Source organism: Sus scrofa, chromosome 3, assembly GCF_054392235.1.
Source record: "Sus scrofa isolate SSC_HxYL_T2T_F1_AM1 chromosome 3, Sscrofa_HxYL_maternal_Yorkshire_Landrace_v2.0, whole genome shotgun sequence".
NCBI classification, from domain to species: domain Eukaryota; kingdom Metazoa; phylum Chordata; class Mammalia; order Artiodactyla; family Suidae; genus Sus; species Sus scrofa.
The window spans coordinates 112,362,666-112,382,821 of record NC_139385.1 but is presented as its reverse complement, the minus strand read 5'-3'; the positions used below and the strand labels follow the sequence as shown (position 1 = coordinate 112,382,821).

Below are 20,156 nucleotides of genomic sequence, written 5' to 3'. Positions count from 1 at the left end.
TGGAGGTCTGGGACACAGGCCCACATCTGACTTCAAAGCCAGGCTTGCCATCCCTCTGTTCTTCACCTCACCACAGCCCATGGCTGCTGGGAAGAAGAACACGATGGTGGCTGTGGAACTGACACGAGCATCCTGGTTCTCTTTATCCAGCTAACATTTGCCCTCTTCCCTGACACACCTGTTTCTCCCTCATGGCCCAGCTGGTACACGATCTCGCAAAGCCAACCCTCCATTCTGTCCCTATGGAGATACCAGGAAGAAGGTGGCCCTGGGGGTAATCCACACTGGAGGTACAGTGAATGCTGGCTTCCCTTAGGAGTGGAGTGAATCTGTGGAAGTTCCTGGGCCAGGGATCAAACTCGTGCCATGGCCAAAACCAGAATCACAGCAGTGACAACGCTGGATCCTTAACCTGCTGATCCAAGAGGGAACTCCTGCTGGCACATCTTACAACATCTAATGGTACTAGTCTTGCCTTGCAAGCTCTGACAGGCACTTAACAACTGTTGGCCGCCACTCCTGGTATTCCACCCAGGGAAAGACAGAAAGGGAACTGCTGGGACATGACTGTTTAAACCCTTTCTAATCCCCAGAGTCTCATGAGTCCTTTAACTCTTCAAATATTGAACTATAAGAACTTAGTTTATAGAAATATTATGGTCCCAGGAGGCCCAGGGTCTGAGCTATGAAATTCAGAGAAGACAGGGGAACAAAAAGACTGCCAGCAGGTTACCCTGAAACTGCTTAAACAGAAGCAGTAGGAAACAGAAGCAAACTCCTATTTATAAAATTACGATTTTTGCTTAGCAAGATGTATTGACTCAATTTTGCGAAGAAAATTGCATAGAAGAAAATCTCTCTGTGGTGCAGTTTAGGAGCAATTTAACATTTTTAATAAGGCTCTTTCTGATTTTCAACTAGCCATGAACTCTTAAAATCCAATGAAAGTCTGTTTTCAAGAAATGCTGCTTTACAAATTTTACTATCTACTTAACAATCTAAGAATATTAACATTCTTTAAAGACTTAAATTTAATCACAAAGACAAATATTGAGCTTTCTAACTGCCCTTCATGTAATTTAATGGCTATAAAGTAGGGGTTTGCTTTTTTTTTTTTTCTTCTCCTGATACTTCATTTCAAAATTGCAAATAAGGTCAATTTACCCAGCAGCCTACAAATTTCTAAAGAGTTTTGTCACATTCCCAAGCAACCATTTAGAAACATAAAATACAATATGTTGCATGATAAATAAGAATCCTTGGAGGTTTTGCATTTCATTCATTAACAGTTCTTCCAGGGATCTGAGTTAGAGTTAGTCCTATCACCTAAGTGCTGAAACCATGGCACCGGAGAGGTGAAAAGGCCAGTGTCACTCAGTGAGCTAGAGGTGAGGAACAATTTTCCTCACTTTGAAATTTCTCTCTCTAAGGGCAGTGGACAGCCCATTGGACCAGCATGTGGTGGACCAGGGCTCTGGGCTACATTCCAAAGCCAAGGTGATTTGCCAAGGCTTAGATTCTTCCTCTACAAGATCAGGACAATCCAAGACCTACCTCATGAGATTTTGAGAGGATTTAATTTAACATGAGAAAATGTTGGCAAACCAAAACTTTCCCTTTAAAGTCAGAAAGTCTCAGCACCTCTAGTGCTTTTTCTTGGTATCCCTATTCTGACTGGGAGAAAATACACAACAACTCTGTTGGCATTATAACTGCTCTCATTATTTCAAACCACCCTTTTCCACTGCCATAGACTGGCCATAAAACGTTTACCTTGGTCCCTGAAAGTCACAAAAATGTGTGATGAACAAACACAAAACCACTCCACTGCTAGAAAAGTAAATTCAGCATTGACGCATCTATGGATGGCATCTTCTTGGCCACTGTCTAATGCAGCCCCCACCTCCCCCCCAACTTCCTGTTTCTCTCTATGGCTTTGTTGTTCTGATGATAAACTCACCATTGCATATGCACTTTATCTGACTTCTTTGTTTATTTTACTTATTTGTGGTCTCCTGCATTAGAAGATAAGCTTTACGCAGGCAGAAGTATTTGTCTGTTTCATTCACTGTCATATCCTTTGCACCAAGAACAATGATCGACATATAGAAAAAGGAGTGAATGATGTCTTGCCCGTGACCATCATACAAATGCTCATACATTTTTAGCCAAAGGAAACCTGGAAACTATTAGAAATGGCCTGTTAAGGCTTATGTCGCTTTTTATGTTTCAATTCTAATAAGTCAAACCCATTAAAATAATTTGGCTATTTTTTAATGTTGGCTTTGCCAACAGTTTTTCTTACTCACGTTATCTTTGTCTCTTTAGTTTTTTTCCTCAGTGATGAGGGAATATAGCTCATGCCTCATATATTAAACTTAGGTTTCTAGAAAAACATAAACCATATGAGGGAGTGCTATGGGCTCAAGGTTTGTGTCCTTCCCAAAGTCCTAAGTTAAAACCTAATTCCCAAAATGATGGTATATGGAGGTGGGCCCATTGGAAGACGATTAGATCCAAAGGAGGATTAATGCCCTTGTTAAAGAGACCGAGAGAGCACCCTCATCCCTCACCCTATGTGAGGACAGAACAAGAAGACAGCTGTCTATGAACCAGGAAGTTGCCTCTTACCGGGCATGAAATCTGCCAGGGCCTTGATCTTGGACTTCCAGCTTCTAGAACTGTGAGAAATAAGTTTCTGTAGTTTACAAGCCACCCAGGCTATGGTATTTTGTCACAGCAGTCTGAATGGACTAAGACAGGGTGCTCCCCCTCCCCCTATTGGAACTGATGTGTAAATTTCAAAGCTGCTCTTCTAAGCTATTACTCATCATTTCATGTTCAAAAATTTCCACGTATACTCAACTGCAAGAAACCAAAGTGTGATTATAAACAGTACTAATAATAAACAGGCACCAACATTTTTAGCACCCTCTGTTCCTCTAGCACTTGGGGATCTGTCAAATGCTTCTGTGGCAGATTGGAAAGAGGAGGTTGTGTTAGCAGTCATGACCCAACCGCTAGTGACGCTGTTTCCATATTTTACAGTCTGGGAATCACTATTTAGAAAATGCTAGTTTTGTTCATTAGCTGCAACAGTAGAAGATGAGCCTGCAGGGATCTTTAAAGAGAAAGAACCAGTGGAAATGAAGCAGAAGAACTGAAACAAAAAAAAAAAAAAAAAGAAAAAAATCCCATGATAGTGTTGCTTTCCTGAATCTTTGAAAGGGACTTTCCTTTACATTTATATAATCACATAGAGAGTGGACAAAGTGTGACAAAGCAGAGAAGGGCCACTTCTTTCTGAATTTAATTCCTTCAGGTGTCTGACTTCTTGAGATTGAAACATACTTCTTTTGTAGGATTTTCCTAAATAAAACTCTGCACTTTGCTTGAACAGGAGGAAACAGAATGTGATTCTATTTTCACTCTCAGAGCCAGTGAAGACACTCGTTAGGTGTTGCTGAAGAGAGTGTAAAATGACGCAGATGGAGGTGGTGAAGGGTCTTAATATTACCCCATCCTATCTACAATTTTGCTTGCTTCCTTTGTGACCTACACTTGGCCACTTTTCTGCTTTCAGGGAATTTTCCAGACAAAGCCCTGGGATTGGCTATCCATGAGTAAGAGACACAGAAGGCTTTAAATTTATCTTGTCTATTTCCAGAGAGAAAGATGCAATGGAGATAGAGAAGGAGGTCCTGTTTGAAGACATTTGCTTCATCTAGAAAATCTAAATTCGTCTCCCAAATGTGCATGAACGCTACAAATACATTGATTGTTCTTTTAATTTTATTGTGGAGATTTGGTGTTTTGACATAGACCAAGTGGTTATGGTAAGCTTGGGACATTATAATGTATACTACACAGAGAAAGGCACTCACCAGCACTGACAGTAATCGCCTCGATAAACTGCTCCCTCCAGCTGTTAGTCCCAACTACAAGGGCTAGGTTTGTCTTCTTTATAAGTTTGTCCACGGTACTCTGGAAAGGGGGAAAAGAATCAGACAATAACTGCTGGGTTGGTTAAGGCCTGGGGAAATTGCAGACCTCATGGGTTCTGAAACCCCAGAGTTATATAAAGGGTAGCAGATGTTAGGCTGAGAACAACAGTATTGACATCGAACACCGTTATGATTATGCAAACAAGCACAGGGCTCACTTGGAAACATTCTGAAATGGAAACTTCATAGCAAAGACAAACTTCCTTCACTGCCTAATGGGCAAGGAAGAATGGCCTCAGTGGTTAGAATAGGAGATGGTGCAGAAGTCCATCCCTTCCCCTTGAATGCTTCATGAACCTGCTTCTCTTCTGGCTTCAACTCTAGTGTGCTGTCTGCCCCTAAATTAATCTATGCCATGCTCAGCATTACCTGTTTGTGAATAACCAGATGTGGCAGAGAGATGAAACTAAAAGCTGTTCTTATTATACTTTTACTGACCAATGAAATGTAACCAGACAGCAGAGCCTCACATGGGCTGCTCTATAAACATCAATAAATGGATTTTTCTTTGGTTACTGATTTTGTCCAGCCTGGTGGCTGGTAGAGAATTCATCTCACCTTACTCCTGTTGCAAACAAGAGAAGACAAGACATGGAAAGGTCAGTGTGTATGGTTTAGGGCATGCTGCAATGACCTTGCACTGAATTTCCCCCTACTTTACTGGCACTGAGGCTCTTATTTTTATGTTTCCTTAGACCTTTTTTAGGCACTTGATTCTGTATAATTAGTACTCTTAGCTTTCTAAATAAATGTCAGTTAATAGAAGAACAGGAGCAGCCAAGCGTTCACAAGAAAACTAAGTAAGCAGATGCACCCAAAAGCACTACAACAAATCAAAGCAACTACAGGGAGAAGGGATACTTCCGGGACTTGAGGCTTTTTTTCCCGGAGAAACTACCACATTGGCTAGTCTACCACATGGGCACACTTACTGTCAGAGCATCCTCGAATTCCCACTCATTGCAAAGAGGCAGAAAACACGTATTATTTGTCTGAGATCAAAATCGATACATGTTTAATGCAGTGTACCTGAGTTGACTAAGGTTTGAGAGAGAGAGAGGGCATGTTATCAGCTAAATGGGAGGAAGGAAAATGCCATCCAAGGGGCTTGTTCGGAAAGCCAAAGCTACGTCAGCTTGTCAAGTGAGTTAGTTCCACAGCCATTTGAACTGACTTGCAACACTGAGAAAATAACCCTGAAAGGGCTCTTCTCCAACTGGCCCACTCTCTATTTTCAACATCACACTTTGATAGATTGTTTGTCCTTAGGCTGGTGACATTTCAGCCTCAAGCTTTGTGTCTAGAACTGCTAGTGCCCCCTGATAATAGTTGTAACCGTCAGGACTCTCGGCCACCAGAACTAAAAGCACGTGACAAGCATCTGTCTTTTCTCTCCATTCAGCCACATCTCATCAGGCACCCTGAGTGTTGGCTGATGCCAGTTTAAAGCTCTGTGCAGGATGGAACAAGAAATGACCTTGACTTTTCCTAAATATGATGGAAACCTGGGGCAGGTCTCTCCAAAGGAGACCTCTTTATTCTGAAGCCAAGCAGAGAAGCTCATCACCTGGAGAGTAAACTGTTAAAGAAAGAAAATGTTCTAACAGTTAAACACAGACTTGCCTCAAAAAATATCTCTAGAGAACAAAGTTCTATGATAAATTAAACTTAAAATTGTGTGTGTGTGTGTGTGTGTGTGTGTGTGTGTGTGTGTGCTAAAACCTAGGGTAGACTATAAACTGTAGTTTATGCTAGACTTGGAGGGACCATGAGATAACCTGGGTTCTTCTTAGGACTTAATTTGCATATATGTCCTCTCTTGACCTGTAACAGGAGAGGAGTAAATATGATGAATTTGAAAGTTAGATCCTTGAACATTTGCCATTGACACCACCTGGAGGTTTCCTAAACATTAGTCAATAAGCTCTTCACTGTGTGAGTCTGTAAGCAATTGTTACGACCTCACCTCAGCAATGGGTGTTTGAAAAGCCCAGCCCTTAGTCACAACATAGTAAACGAGAGCCCTGTGGGCAAAGCAGAGGAGAGGCATTGCGAGGTGTCACCCAGATTTGGGCCTTTAATGCCCTTCTGAGAGTTTTGAACAAGTTCTTTAAAACAGCTAGAAAAAAATTTCTTGAAAGAATAATATGATGCATCAAAACTGATACTTTCTGAGGGTGCTTCAGAAACATGCCCCCTGCTCCCCACAGGTGTCCTTTGGGGTTGACAGTGAGTGTCCTGAGGAAATTTGAGGAGATGGTGGAAATAATGTATGGAAGCTATTCCAGGGAGATCAGTACCCCAAACAACTGGACTTATGTGAGAGACCTGGATGACTCTCAAACACTCGGATCACTGGAATGGTTACCAGAGAGGGCTTTGGGTGCTCTGCTGCCCAAAAGACTGTGCCCTGCCATACCCAACTCAATGCTTCCTACAGGAAGTTACCACGATTGCTCTTCCTGATTGTGAGTGCATGGAATGGGAAGGTTTGGGTTGTCCCATAAGGGAGAGAGCACACAATTCCCCATGAGAGTCCTGGGTGGGGTGGGGAGTGAGCATTTACAGAAATGCCCGACTGTTGAATTTCTCTTGCTGCAAGTGGTGCCAGGCCCTCTGATTTCAGGGGAAAAGAGGAAAAGTGAGGATGGACCCATCAGAACAGACTGGTCCACAGCAATGGACAGTCTGAGGTATCTGTGCCTCGAGAATCACAGGGAACCTGTGTCCATACCAGTCGTGTGTATGCAGTGAGCCAGGTTATGGATCAAACAACAGCTGGGCTCTGGTGGTTGGGGTCTGCCTGGAAAGCCCTGGGCTCAGTGTTTACCTGGATCTTTCTTTTTAAGACAATGAATGAAAGCATGAGTTAACAGATGCATTCACAGTGGCCTGAGGGGCAAAGTTTAATAGTGTTTTTGTATTTCAAATGCCACTATAATTTGCAAAGACATTTTTCTTTCTATCTGTTGCTATCAGGCACCTTCATTTGAGAACTAAATTAAACAATTAATGAATGAGCCCAGTAAAAGGCAAGGAAGCCATGACTATGAAACTTCAGATACAATCCTAAGGCTTCTAGGTCAGAGGCTTGATTCTGACCTTTGGAATCTTCATTCTGGTTTTCCAAACAGGAGCAGAAGATGCATTTAAAGAAATAAATGGGGAGAATACTGCTGTGGTCTGGTATGTAATTCTGGAAAGCCAGAGGGAGGCCACTCCTTTTCCTGTTCCGCAACAGAACAAAGGTATGGCTGAACTGGGGGCTTCAAGGTGTCAGGATGGTGGAACGAGACGGGATGGGTGTTGGGACAAGGGCTTGGGCAGCAGCTAAGAATGGATGGAAAGTTCCACTTCAAAGTCCTCAGTTCACCTTAAGGCCTATTTGGTTAACTTCTGAAAAATGATGTTCGTCATCTAAGAGACCTGGAAATGGAATTTTATCAGCTCAGTTATAAGCTCTCTGGTTACAGGCACTATTCCTTCAGTATGCGGTCTGTGCTCAAGCATCTTGGATCTAGAGAAGATGACTACATATACATGAGAGCTTGTCAATGGAATGCTGCAGGCTAACTAGCCTCATTCCAAAACAAAAAGCAAATTTTTAGCAATGTATATGCTTTGCTTCTCATAGATTTATGAGCTTTTTTAAGTGCGGTTTCTTCCACACCTACAGTCTCTTGGAATCTACCTTTGCCATTTCCTTGCTATCTACTCAAGCAGATCCCTCCCTTTTGGGTACCTCTGCCCCTGTAAAGTGATGGATGTCATCCACAGGCCTTGGATCTGGTGCTGTTTAGTTTGCAGGACCTCTTGGTTCCTATAATTCTCTAATTTCATTTCTGCTCTGAAGGCCCCTTAATGAGCCAGTTTCTTGTAGTTACATCTGCTCGTCTTTCCAGATAGATCATACAACATAGACTGAATCTATGGACTGTCTTGGTCCTGAGATGTTCCTCCCCCCAACCCCCATGCCCTTGCAGCGGCAGTGCTGGTGAGCTTACCTTGAACTCATAGGATTCTTCAATGATCACCTCCAGCTTGGTGTGCTCTCCTAGGATGGGGCGCCCCATCTCTGCAATGCGCCTCTCCTCTTCCTCTTTGCTGGTTAGTGGCTGCTTGTCATCATATTCCTCTGTGAAAAGGAAGGGCGAGAAAGTGAGCATGGACTCAGTTTTATTTGGAAACCCCTGTATCCTGCTACAAGAAAACCAGGAAGGAAGGAAGCCCTAAGGACCTAGAAAGCCCCCTGGGTGATGGTATAAGGCTAGAAGGGAGAACTGGACAGACGCCTGCTGTGTCAGCCAGCATACCCCTGTGGTAGCAGGTGATAGCAACATCCCCCAACCTAAGCACATGGCAAAGAGCAGCTCAGGAAAAGCAACATATAAGGACATGATACTGGGAAGAACTGCCCACACAACATCTATGTTGAGGGGATCACTTAGCTCTCCCGTGGGACACTGGCTCACCTGGTTGTTTGTACACATTCTTTTAGCACATGACCAAAAGGAAACATAATTAAAAGTGCTAGAGTGACCCAAGGGATGGAAGAATCTGGCCTCCTCCTTTCCACTTCCTAGAGGCAACAGAAAGTGCCCCAGGGCCAAAGAGATGGGAGGTGGGAAATTCTAATCTTAGTTTCTCCCTTGCCAAGAGCCCCTACTGCAAGTTAAGAAGCTAAACATCCATCCCTTTCAGGTTTCAGTAAGATGCCTGTACCCCAGGGCTGCCTCTCTCTGGTGTAAAGAGCTGAGATGAGTTGGAAAGATCTTGACCATGTTAATCTTAAAGTAAAAGAGGAGGAGAGGCTGAGACCTTTGGAGAGTTAATACCACTCACCCTGTGAGCATGATTACTTCCAGAACCACCATGTAGCTTACGCTCCAGGAGAGGCCAGTGGGTACTGAGAAAATGTTAACAGACTTGAGAGTCCATTAATGAGGGGAAGCTCACAGTTGGCTCCTCTCTGTGTGAAGGTCATTAGGCTAAATCCAGACTGAGAAGGCCAAGCATATGTGAAGGACAAATACTATTCCTGTAATCAATTAGCCCCCTATCCTTTAGGCTCAGGATGCGGGAACAAGACAGGCCACTTCCCCTCAGAGCCAAGCTGAATGGACCTCATCTCCAAGGAGGTAGGATCAGCGGTATAGAAAGACCTCAGCCCTGATGCCTGTGTTTCTAGAACCTTCCAGGCACACTGCCTGCCATAGGAGTCTGTTGGCCGAGGAGAGGTCAGAAAGGAAGGGACTTCTAGCTCAGACTTTTTGCTTTTTCAATTAAGCATCAGCTGCTGGAGGAGTCCACACCTTCCATTCCCTCTAATGACACAGGGCTTCCCTCTGCTGAAGGACCCTGCCAGCAAGGAGCCTGAAGGTGGCTCCACTTGATGCTCCAGCAAATGTTACAGAGGACTGGGAGGGGAGGCTTGGACAGAGAGCAGATGGGCTAGAGGCACTTCTAGCATTTTTATATAACAAGTGTCAAAACCAACCAAAGGCAAAGGCAGAATGTAGGCTATCAATGAATTCTTTAGTGTGTATTCAACAGTGTCTTCCTAAAAGGATATTTCAGATTCTGCTTTCCTATTCCCAGTAATTACAAGGCCCTGAAGAAATTAGATGAAGACTAAAAATAAGCCTTGTTGGACAGGCCAAAAACTGCTAAATGTTAGCAGATGCAAAAGAGGGGTACAATTAGATTAATTTTAACTGTAAAACTTGTAATCTTTTTTTATAGTAGGCTTGGGAAGTTAGGACCCAAGAGAAGGCAAAGGTTTTCAGTTGGTGTAAAAATGATTTGTCCTTGACTTTATATCTGTGTGTAGTCATGGAGGTGGGCTGAGATGTGTGAAGTCCCATTTATTTGGTGCTCAAATCAATTTTTTTCTTTCTTTTTTTTTTTAAGGGTCACACCAGCGGCATATGGAGTTACCAAGATAGGGGTCGAATTGGAACTGTAGCTGCCGGCCTATGCAGCCACAGAAACTTGGGATGTGAGCTGCATCTGTGACCTACACCACAGCTCATGGCGATGCCAGATCCTTAACCCACAGAGTGAGGCTAGGGATCAAACCCACATCCTCATGGATACAGTTGGATTTGTTACCACTGAGCCACAACAGGAACTCCATAAATGAATCATATTTTTATTTTATTTTTTTTTTATTTTTTTTTTTGTCTTTTTGCTATTTCTTGGGCCGCTCCGGCGGCATATGGAGGTTCCCAGGCCAGGGGTCTTATCGGAGCTGTGGCCGCCAGCCTACACCAGAGCCACAGCAACGCAGGATCCGAGCCGCATCTGCGACCTACACCACAGCTCACGGCAACGCCGGATCGTCAACCCACTGAGCAAGGGCAGGGACCGAACCCGCAACCTCATGGTTCCTAGTCGGATTCGTTAACCACTGCGCCACGATGGGAACTCCCATGAATCATATTTTTGATTTCCACTTATTTCTGACTCCTGAACCTGGGATAACATTCTTAGTTTTCATAGGAGCAGGTTATATTACTGTCTTTGTTCATAAATTCAGCTGCACATGGATATCTTGGAGACAATCAAATAGGAATTATTTTTCCAGAAGAACTATTACAACTTGGATTTTTATTTGAATTACCAAGCCACTTGGGGGAGAGTATTTATTATGTCCCGCTTTTAATAGTTTACTTATAAATGGTGATTTGCTTTTAATGGGGTTTGAGTCAATTTAGGCAGAAAAAACCAAAGAAGTTCCAAAAGAAGGGTGAGTTGGTGGCATTCTTAAAGCCACATTTCACAATATGAAATGATTTGGAATGTGACATCAAAGAAGTAGACATGATAGTAAATGAAATCAAATTATGCACTGAGTGAAAAGGTTATTCCCTTTTTAATCATCCTTCAGTCCTTTCACCTTAGTCTGGTGCTGTTATATCTGTACCTAATTCTTGACATTAGGGTTTCTACCAGGAAAGAAAACACAGTTCTCAGGCATAGAGCATTTGACTGCATCGAGCTAGCAGTTCAGAACTTTTTTCCATTCTAAATTTTTTTACCTTGTTTTCTATTTATGATAAACACTAGTTTTCCATTTGTTACCTCCTTATAGTTTTCCTCTAAAAATAAATCTAGTGAAGTAAAAACATGAGGTAAAAACTGTATTAAGTAACTAATAGTATAGATGGTATTCTGCCCAAGTAAATATTCTAAAAGAGGTATGAGAATGACCAAAATTTAGGAGTTAATGTCTTAACAGATTTCACACTAACTAAAGAAAATCAGGACACTGTTTCTATTATCTTCTATACTCTTGCTCCAAACTTGACTTGAATTTAATGCCACACTTTATTCTATTGTTTTCCCATCTGGAAAACCTTTCCCATTTTCATCTAACTAAATCCTACATATCTTTTAAAACCCCACCTCTTGCATGAAATATCCCCCAATTGACCTACTTAGGAATGACCACTCTAAATCCAAATGAATTCTTTAATATTTCTGTGTGTACATATTAAACATGGATAGTTCTATTATGCTAATGTTTAATATTTATATTTACCTTTACATACAAAATCCAGCCAATACATTTAGATAGAACAGTATGTCTCCTTGCCCACTGAACTGTCCTCACATCCCCCAGAGCCTATTAAAATGCAATGGAATGCAGTAGGTGTTCAATAAGGATTTGTTGTGTGACTGTCCACCTCACTGTCAGAAAAGCCTATTATTTGCTCTGTGAATATAAAGACCATTGGTTCATTTCACATGTCACGTGTATTCCGACTACATGTCAGCACACCTAGGAACCCCTCACCCCACCCCTTTTCTAGGAATTCATGGTCTAGTGGGAAGTAGGCATGTGGAAGTAGACAAATTCTAGTACAAGATAAAGGCTGAAGGTCCAGAGTTGGTGAGCAGCTCTCTCTGCCTGAGGGAGTTACTGAAGGCTTCAGGAAAGAGGAGCTATTTGAGATTGGCTTTGAAGCATGTATAGAAGCTTGCCAGGTGAAAGTGGGGGTAAGGATGGCTAGAAGGTAATACAGTAAGGAGGGGCACTCCAGGCAGAGAGAAGTCAAAGCACAAAGGCACAGTGTCAGGGCAGGTCTAGGCTATGTTCACTTAATAAATGACTTGAAGATTTAGGAGAGAATTATATGTACCTGAGAGAAGGCAGCTGGATAAATTCTTTCATTGCTCCATAATAATATTGATAAATTAGTGTTTATGATCCAGATTTTTTTTGAAACTGACAAAGAGGAAATCCAAGTCCTTTTTTTTTTTTTTTTTTTTCCGCTTTTTAGGGCTGCACCTGTAGCATATGGAAGTTCCCAGGCTAGGGGTCGAACTGGAGCTATAGTCTACACCACAGCCACAGCACTGTGGGATCCAATCTTTGTCTGTGACCTACACCACAGCTCATGGTGAAGCCAGATCCTTAACCCACTGAGTGAAACCATGGATTAAACCTACATCCTCATGGATACCAGTTGGGCTCATTACCACTGAGCCACAGTGGGAACTCCCGGCTTTTTTTTTTTAAGTGTCCTCTCTTTAGATACCTTTTATTGAATAGGGAAATAGTTTAACAGCCTATATTAAAAATCATCTATTATTTTTTTTTCACTTTGTGTGCTGGATTAAATGCAGTTTGTTTTACAATGGTCAAGTCAGTTTCATTTCCTTATTTATGCACATGCTGTGCTTTTAATTTTGCTTCTCAGAGCAAAGTCTCTTTAATTTTCACCTTCTTGCTCTCTATATATGCACATACATATGTACCTATTTTTATTTATTTATTTATTTATTTATTTAATGGCCATACCCACAGCATATGGAAGTTCCTGGGCCAGGGACTGAATCTGAGCCACAACTGCGACCTACACTGCAGCTGCAGCAGTGCCAGATTCTTAACCCACCGTGCTGGGCTAGGGATCGAACCCTTGCCTCCTTAGAAACCCGAGCTGCAGCAGTCAGATTCATAACCCACTGCATCACAGCAGGAACTCCCTGATGTGCCTATTTTTAAACTCACCATATTTTATTGAGAAGTTTATAATAAATTATACAACATCATGGTCTTAACAAAGCAACACAGCTTAAAGATCAAATGCAAAATCAGTATTGACAGGACAGAAAACAATCCTGTTACAGGGGGCCTCCCTTCTCCTGAGTACTGATTTTGCAAATGACACATCACAAAAGCAAATAGGTACCTGGAATCTGGGAAGAATGGAATTATGGAAAAGCTCTGGTTAATGCTTTTGGGCTCAGGCTGCATTCTGAAGCAGAGTCACTGTAAAATGCTCTCTGTCTGAGGCTGTAACTATAAGACAATAAATGGCTGAAAGCAGGAATCTCTATTAGAAAACAATACAACTCACTTGGAGAACAGCCTCCGGGAGACACTGTGGATATTCTTTAATGAATTTGCAATTTTCAGTCTTAACAAACAATGCAAAATTTGGAAAGAGGTAAAGGCCAGTGATGGGACAATTTGCTTAAGGTTATTTTAATCCTTCATGCAGATCTGTGCTGACAAGTCTCAGAGCTGAGATCTCTTGACAGTTTTCAGCAATGGGCTGCCTTCTCTGATGAGAACCTAAAGAGGCTGGTCCTTTTACTTCCATGAAGAATATTCTGGAACAACTCTGCAGTAAAGGCTGCATGATTATTCAAAAGGGGTATGGGGTGAGAGGCTGAGAATAGTCTCCTGAGACAGGCAGAAGCGTTTCTGTTGCCGTCATGGCCAGAGATAAGCAATGGTGTCACCTGTCCTTAGCCAGAGCCTTGTGGCTTGGTGCAAGGAGCTCATGCCCGGGCTCTGACCCTACAGTCCATCTGGGATAGTTCTGTCATTCTTTAGTCATCCTGTCAATGTTGCCCTCTGGAAACACCCCACAGATGCACTGTCACCTGTGTATATCTGGCTAACATCATACTGCCTGGTGGCAGGAAAGGCAGATCCTGGGAAGCAAAACAGCTTGCTTTTAAAGAAACTTCATTAGGTTTAGGATCAAATGCCCATGTTTGAGAAGCAAGATTTGCAAGAAATCTGGAACATACTGAAACTTGAGGGGCTCCTGCGCTCAACCTTCTCTGTAGGTCCATGCTGTTCCCTCTACCTTGCTTCCTGTTCTGGGCTGATGTGCCTGAGTTTGGTTGCCAAAACACCATACCCCCAATAGCTGAGAAGCCGTGGCTTTATTTAGCAATGTTTTAGAGGGAACAGGGGCTGACCTATGGCACTTTAATATCTAAAGACCTAAGGAGGAGTTCCCATTGTGGTTCAGTGGGTTTAGGACATGACACAGTCTCCGTGAGGATGTGGGTTCAATCCCTGGCCTCAATTAGGTGTTAAGGATCTGGTATTGTTGCAAGATGGGGTATAGGTCACAGATTTGGCTCAGATCTGGCATTGCTGTGGTTATGGTGAACGTCTGCATCTTCAGCTCTGATGTGACCCCTAGCCTGGAAACTTCCATATACAGCAGTTAAAAAAAGGGCCTAAAGAACACCTGAAGGCAGATGACCTTAAGTTAACTGGGGTTTTCAAGGACTGTGATGAAATGAGTACCTGCAATGGTGATTATAGTAGAGGGGATCGGATGTTCTCTAGCATGAACTTTCCTGAAGACAGGTTGGCCTAGCAAAAGGACAGGCAGAAAATCAGCAGAATGGATTGCACAGGTTTGCCAGCAGAGCTGTGTGGAGTTAGTAAGCTAAATGTCACACCCAGATGCACACAGCACAGGCAATGTTAGTCCAAACTAACATTGGTTGAGTGGTCATAGGCCACTGTTATGTAGGTCGCAGACGTGAGCAGGCAAAGGGGGCCGGACTGTGTGAATGAATCCCACACCCCACACTACGGTTGTAGCTTTCCTCGATGGAGTATCCATGTCCTTCAACTCACTGCTTCCAGAGGCATCATGAAACAACTGAAAGCCCTTGGTAGGATGAAAGATACATGCTTGTGATGCCTGCTGGTGCCAACAACATGGCCTGTAGCAGTGTTCTTTTGTGTAAAATGGAGATAATAGTACCTGCTCTGTCCATAGCACAGATTTGATTGGGGTTCAAGGAACATAACATCTTGGAACATGCTTATTTATTTCCTGGGCAGTCTGAATGGGGGAACATACCCCTGGAATGCTTTGCAGGGGTAAACCACTACCCTAGGGACTGGCTGAATTACCTAGGCTTTGGGTTTTCATTAAACTCCTGGTTCAATTGACTTCTAGATCCACCTGCTGTTGGTTTCCACCAAGAGCTCCTGGAACTGTCCTGGTAATCATCAGATTGGGACTCCATGTAAGTGTTGGCATATGCTGGCTGTATAAACTTGGGTAAGGCATTTCTTTCCTCTGGAATTCAGTTTTTTCAATTATAAAATGAAGTTGAACTTGAAGGGGATTTTTTTCCCCCTAACCTATGTACTGCAGCAACTAAAGTGTTTTTAATTGTCAGAATGTTCATAGCTTGGCATCTTTAAAAAGCCACGTACCTTATGAAGTCTGTCAATGTGATAAGCATAGTATACTTGGAAGAGTAATTTTAAAAGAGGTATAGAGACTGTTACATACTTTGAATTAATTAGGGAGATTTTTAGATGACTGTTTTGGGAATCAAACATGCCTCTTTCTGCAAAGTGAGCCTGAATATTTAATTTTATTAAAAATATCCAAATTAATGTACTCTAGTTTTCCTTCTTGGTGTCTCTCTCATTTTTCATTTGACTGGAATTCATTTGAGGGCATTTAAGAGATACAGTGAGGCTTTGGATTGAAAAGGTCATCACATGGCCTTGGATTTAAAGTTAGAGGCCAGGCTCTGAGTCCTGGATGGGTGGTTGGAGTAGACTGATTAATTCTTTGAACCTTTGCTTCCACCCCTCTAAGTGAGAACAATAAAATCTTATTCCATAAGCTTGAGGATTAAATGATTCAGTGAACAAGAAATGCTTTACAAACTCTAACGAGCTATCATATATAGGGGCTTATCATGTTATGTGCCTGGAAGGTACATGACACAGGACCCTACAAGGGCCTTTTGGGGAAGCAAAGTCTAGGAGCAACAGGTAAGGATTTGCAAATTCCAAAATCATCTCCAGCATTTAATGTCCAACACTAATGAGATCTCTGAAATATAGGTATTGGGTGGTGGACCGAATGACATTTTCAATTTCCATATACCCTGCTTCACATTAAGATTTTCACACTCAGCTGCACAAGACTATGTAAAAGCTGCAGGCAAAGTCCGAGAGCTAGATTAATTCTTCTCCACTGCCCCTGGATCTCAACGCCTTGACTTCAAAGCCTCCAACTGACTTCAAAGAAAAACTCTTTAGGGCTTATAACTGCTGTTCACTGTGTAGACCCCAATTTTAGAACTTTCCCCAGAGGCATCTATAGAAAGTGGAGCCTATGAATTCTGGCCTGGTTCAAGAGGAGAAGGATCATACAGGCCAATATACAGATCACCAGGCCAATGTAGAGATTACCAGAGTGCTGCCACATTCTCTTGCTTTTAACTGCATCAGTTTTAACATTTGGGAAGTGTTGGTAATAACAGAACAATTGCTACTAGAGATGAAAGTTTGGGGCCATTAGAAAGAGCATAGTGAAATACATGAAATAATAGAAAACCTTTGAAAGAAGTGATTCCATCCTCTAGAATGCATGATGTGTCCAAGACAGAAAATGTTGGACGTTACTGAACAGGTGTTCTTGAACTTGATATGAACAGTTTCTGAGAAGAGAAAACTGGGATCCCATTACTGAGTTACTGAAAGGGAAGATGCTTCAAGTGATGTGTAAGGAAGGCCCTAAAAGAAAAATTCCTGACATATTCCATGATAAAATCTGAAGATATCTAAAGATATCAATGCATTTTAACAAGGCATTTTACAGCCAAAGATTATTAGTTAATGTCTTATTATCAAGTTGCTTAGGACTGAGGGAGTGTCACTAGATACTATACTATTTCCTACAATGGTTGATTTATTCATTTTTTTTAAAAAATTACTTCAAGGAAGCCATGAAGGCTAGCTTGCCAAATTTCTACCTTCCTCAAACTCACAAGGATAATGAACTTACTGGGTGATAGACTCAGAATCTTTCCATTAAAATGATGAGATCAAAAAAGAAGATAAAAGTTTTAGAAAAAAATGTAAATTCCTGCACTCAGATTCAAAAATAGCATCTTTGACAGTGCAAAATTGAGGAGACTTAACCTGGAAGAGTTTCAGATGAATCAGGTTTAAGAAATCCCCTACGAGAACCTGTCCTGTTTAACATTTTCATCCTTTTCAGTTTCTATGTTCCCAATAGTCTGAGAATCATTTTGTCATTAAATACTGTGTCTGGAGAGAAGCAGTGGCAAGCAATAGCTCACGTGGAACTGTACATATTCAGAAAGTTCCACTTGGGACAGAATCATGTTGAAACTACTGGATTATGAGTTTACACTAACGGTGGTTTAAGTTAACCCCAAGCCCCACCATTACATTTTCAAAATTACAATTTTTGAAAGCATGTCCTTACTAAATATTTTTGTTCAGCACTCTGGTTTTAAAAAAAATAATTAGAATATTGAGATCTGTAAAATTATACTGGAAAGTGCCATGGCCATTAGGATGGCCTTTCAAGACATCGTCAACTGCAGCTTCAGACAAATCAGACCTACAATTTGATATGTACCTCCCTAAGTCTACGTAGATGTTTCAGAAAAGGGAGAGAAAATATTTAGGGTCAAATAAGAGGATGCTGTGAAGACACATCTTCCTTCTGGACACAAGGAAATAGCTTTAGAATTGTGCTAAAAAATGCAAAGAGCCATGGCTGAGTCCTTTTGAACTTAAGGGTTTTAAACTTTGTGCCTGGGATTCGGGTTTTTACAGAGCACTTTGTATTGCACTTCAATTCAGATTGGTGTGGTGGCAGGACAAAGGCTTGCTTTGCACTCTCCCAATAGGGCATTATCTATCATTAGGATTCTGAGCTTGGGCCATGGAGAAGGCATGGATGTGTGCTTCTCTGTTTCCTTGAGATCATCAATTATCCTGATACTCTCTGGATCATCTAGCAGGGTACACTGCCCATCATCAGTGCTATGTGTACATCTTTAAATGGATCATTGTCAAAATGTAACCAATTACTGGGTCTCCATACAAATTTGCTTATAAATAAACATAACAAACACACTGTTAATGTGTAAAATGTTAAATGTGTAAAATCAACCAGAGCATACCATGTGCCACGGCTAAATGTTAATACAGGTTACATGAGGTGTGGGTTTTGTTTGCTATTTAAGGGTATTGGGGGTGGGGGATGAAGATCATTAAAAAAATTGTCTTACCATACAGGTATTTTCCTTCATTGAAAGGAAATAAAAATGAGAAATAATTTTAAAAAATGTAAACAGCACATGGTAAGAACAGACAGTAAAAAAATCAAATTTGATTCATTAGACTTAAAAAAGTCATACCTGTTATTGTGAAGCCACCTACAAAAGAAAAAAAATAAATGTTACAATTTATTTAATTTACAACCTAGATAACAAATACCAGTGACATCAGACTGCCTGACAACCCATCCAAGGTACAAAAATTTGCTAAATGATTCTTCCAAGTAAGAAAATTATGAAAACATCCATTCATGTCTTAATCACTAATCATTCTTTTAAGACTAAGAAATTTAGTGCACATATTTAATTCTTGTGCGTACCTAAGAAATCTCTGATTTTTAAAAAAGGTTATATTAAACTAAAAGTAAACTATCTGACCTTAAAAATTATGAGGCCAAGGGCTCAAAACAACCATCTTGCTAATAAATCAGTAGAAATAAAAGTCAGAAAGCTATTGTAGCACCTGAGAGAAATGGAAAATAGTCTAGAAAAATGGAAGAAATGCAAGAAATGAAATGCTTACCAAGCTCATTCAATAACAGGGCTGTGAAGGAAACAGACAAAGACAAACACAGAATAAGAGACCAGATGAATAATGAAAGTAAGAGGAATATCAGCAGAAAGAAATCCAGGCAGATCTGATTACAGTGGTAGGGAGCTGTTGCTAAAAAATTGGTGCTTGTCAAGTAAATGTGGCATTAGGAGTATTTTCAAATAATTCCAGCATTAATTTCTGCAAATGTGATATATATATAGATATATCTATATCTCTATATATCCATATATATATATCACTTTATATGTTATTTCTGGGCTGTTAAGAAAACATTTCTACTATATGTTTACACTCTGTATACATCTAGTTTGCCAAATAGAGTAGAGACAATTTATGAAGTTAATCCTAAACTTTATTGGAGTGAGTCTTCTGCATGAAATATTGCAGTGAATTAAACATACGAAGTCTTTAATCATTCAGAATCTCCAGAAATGTACCTTTCATTCAATGAAAACAGAGAAAACATCTTAGGAAATTCCATTTTGGCTTCCTGCCCATAAGGAGATTTTGGCCCAAGGTGAAGTTCTCTCACTGGAGGGTCTATTTACATGATGTTTTAGTCATCAAGGAATATTTATGTTTTTTAAAGTCCTTAAAACTTGAGTCCCAGGAATTAGGGCTTACTTGTGCATCCTTATCTCTGACTTCTACGCATTATAATTGGACAACCAGATGGCTTTCTGTGACGTAATTCTGTGAAAACTGACAAGGCGGGGAGGGGGGTCCTTGGCAAGGGCAGAGGTGACAAACATAATTTGTCTTTCAGGTGATGTGCTTGAAACCCAGACTATAACTGGAGCACTTGATTTTGCTGAAAGCTACTTGCCTACAAGTAGTAAATGTAAATAAACAAATAACTTCCAGAGTTGTCAATGGGAACGTTTACAGTGAGGAGTTCTGCCCAATTTCTGGGCTGCTAATGGGAGTAGCATTAGAAGATACTTTGTGAAACAAGTCCACAATTTTATTGACAGTGACAAGGATCCACTTGGCTGGTGAAAAAGAGATAGTGCTATCAAGGAATTGTAATTCGCTTTTGTAGGAAGGCATATTTTAGTAAGATGACAAATGAAAGAGCTGTATCCAAGAAGCTCTTCCTGGAGATAAAAGGCAGTTCTTTGGAGGAATACATTTAGAAGTTAAGTGCTTTTTCCTGTATGTTAATGAAGCATTTTTGATCCCATCTTTGTAAGAAGTCAGCATAATTT

General features: G+C 41.2%; 1 protein-coding gene across 46 annotated transcripts in view; it reads right to left on the bottom strand.

Moving 5' to 3' along the window:
• Nucleotides 1-20,156, bottom strand: part of SLC8A1 (solute carrier family 8 member A1) — a 421,405-nt gene that overhangs the window by 67,111 nt on the left and 334,138 nt on the right. For 16 of the 46 annotated variants that reach the window (XM_085019445.1, XM_085019450.1, XM_021088307.2 and 13 more), the window contains 6 exons: nucleotides 18,916-18,936; nucleotides 18,474-18,491; nucleotides 18,345-18,359; nucleotides 14,563-14,631; nucleotides 8,009-8,139; nucleotides 3,885-3,984 (listed from right to left, as the gene is read on the bottom strand). In XM_085019445.1, the coding sequence (XP_084875571.1) occupies nucleotides 3,885-3,984; nucleotides 8,009-8,139; nucleotides 14,563-14,631; nucleotides 18,345-18,359; nucleotides 18,474-18,491; nucleotides 18,916-18,936 (354 nt within the window). Of the gene's footprint in view, nucleotides 1-3,884; nucleotides 3,985-8,008; nucleotides 8,140-14,562; nucleotides 14,632-18,344; nucleotides 18,360-18,458; nucleotides 18,492-18,915; nucleotides 18,937-20,156 lie in introns of those variants that run through there. The other 30 variants (XR_014842083.1, XM_085019463.1, XM_021088333.2 and 27 more) reach the window with 9 other exon arrangements.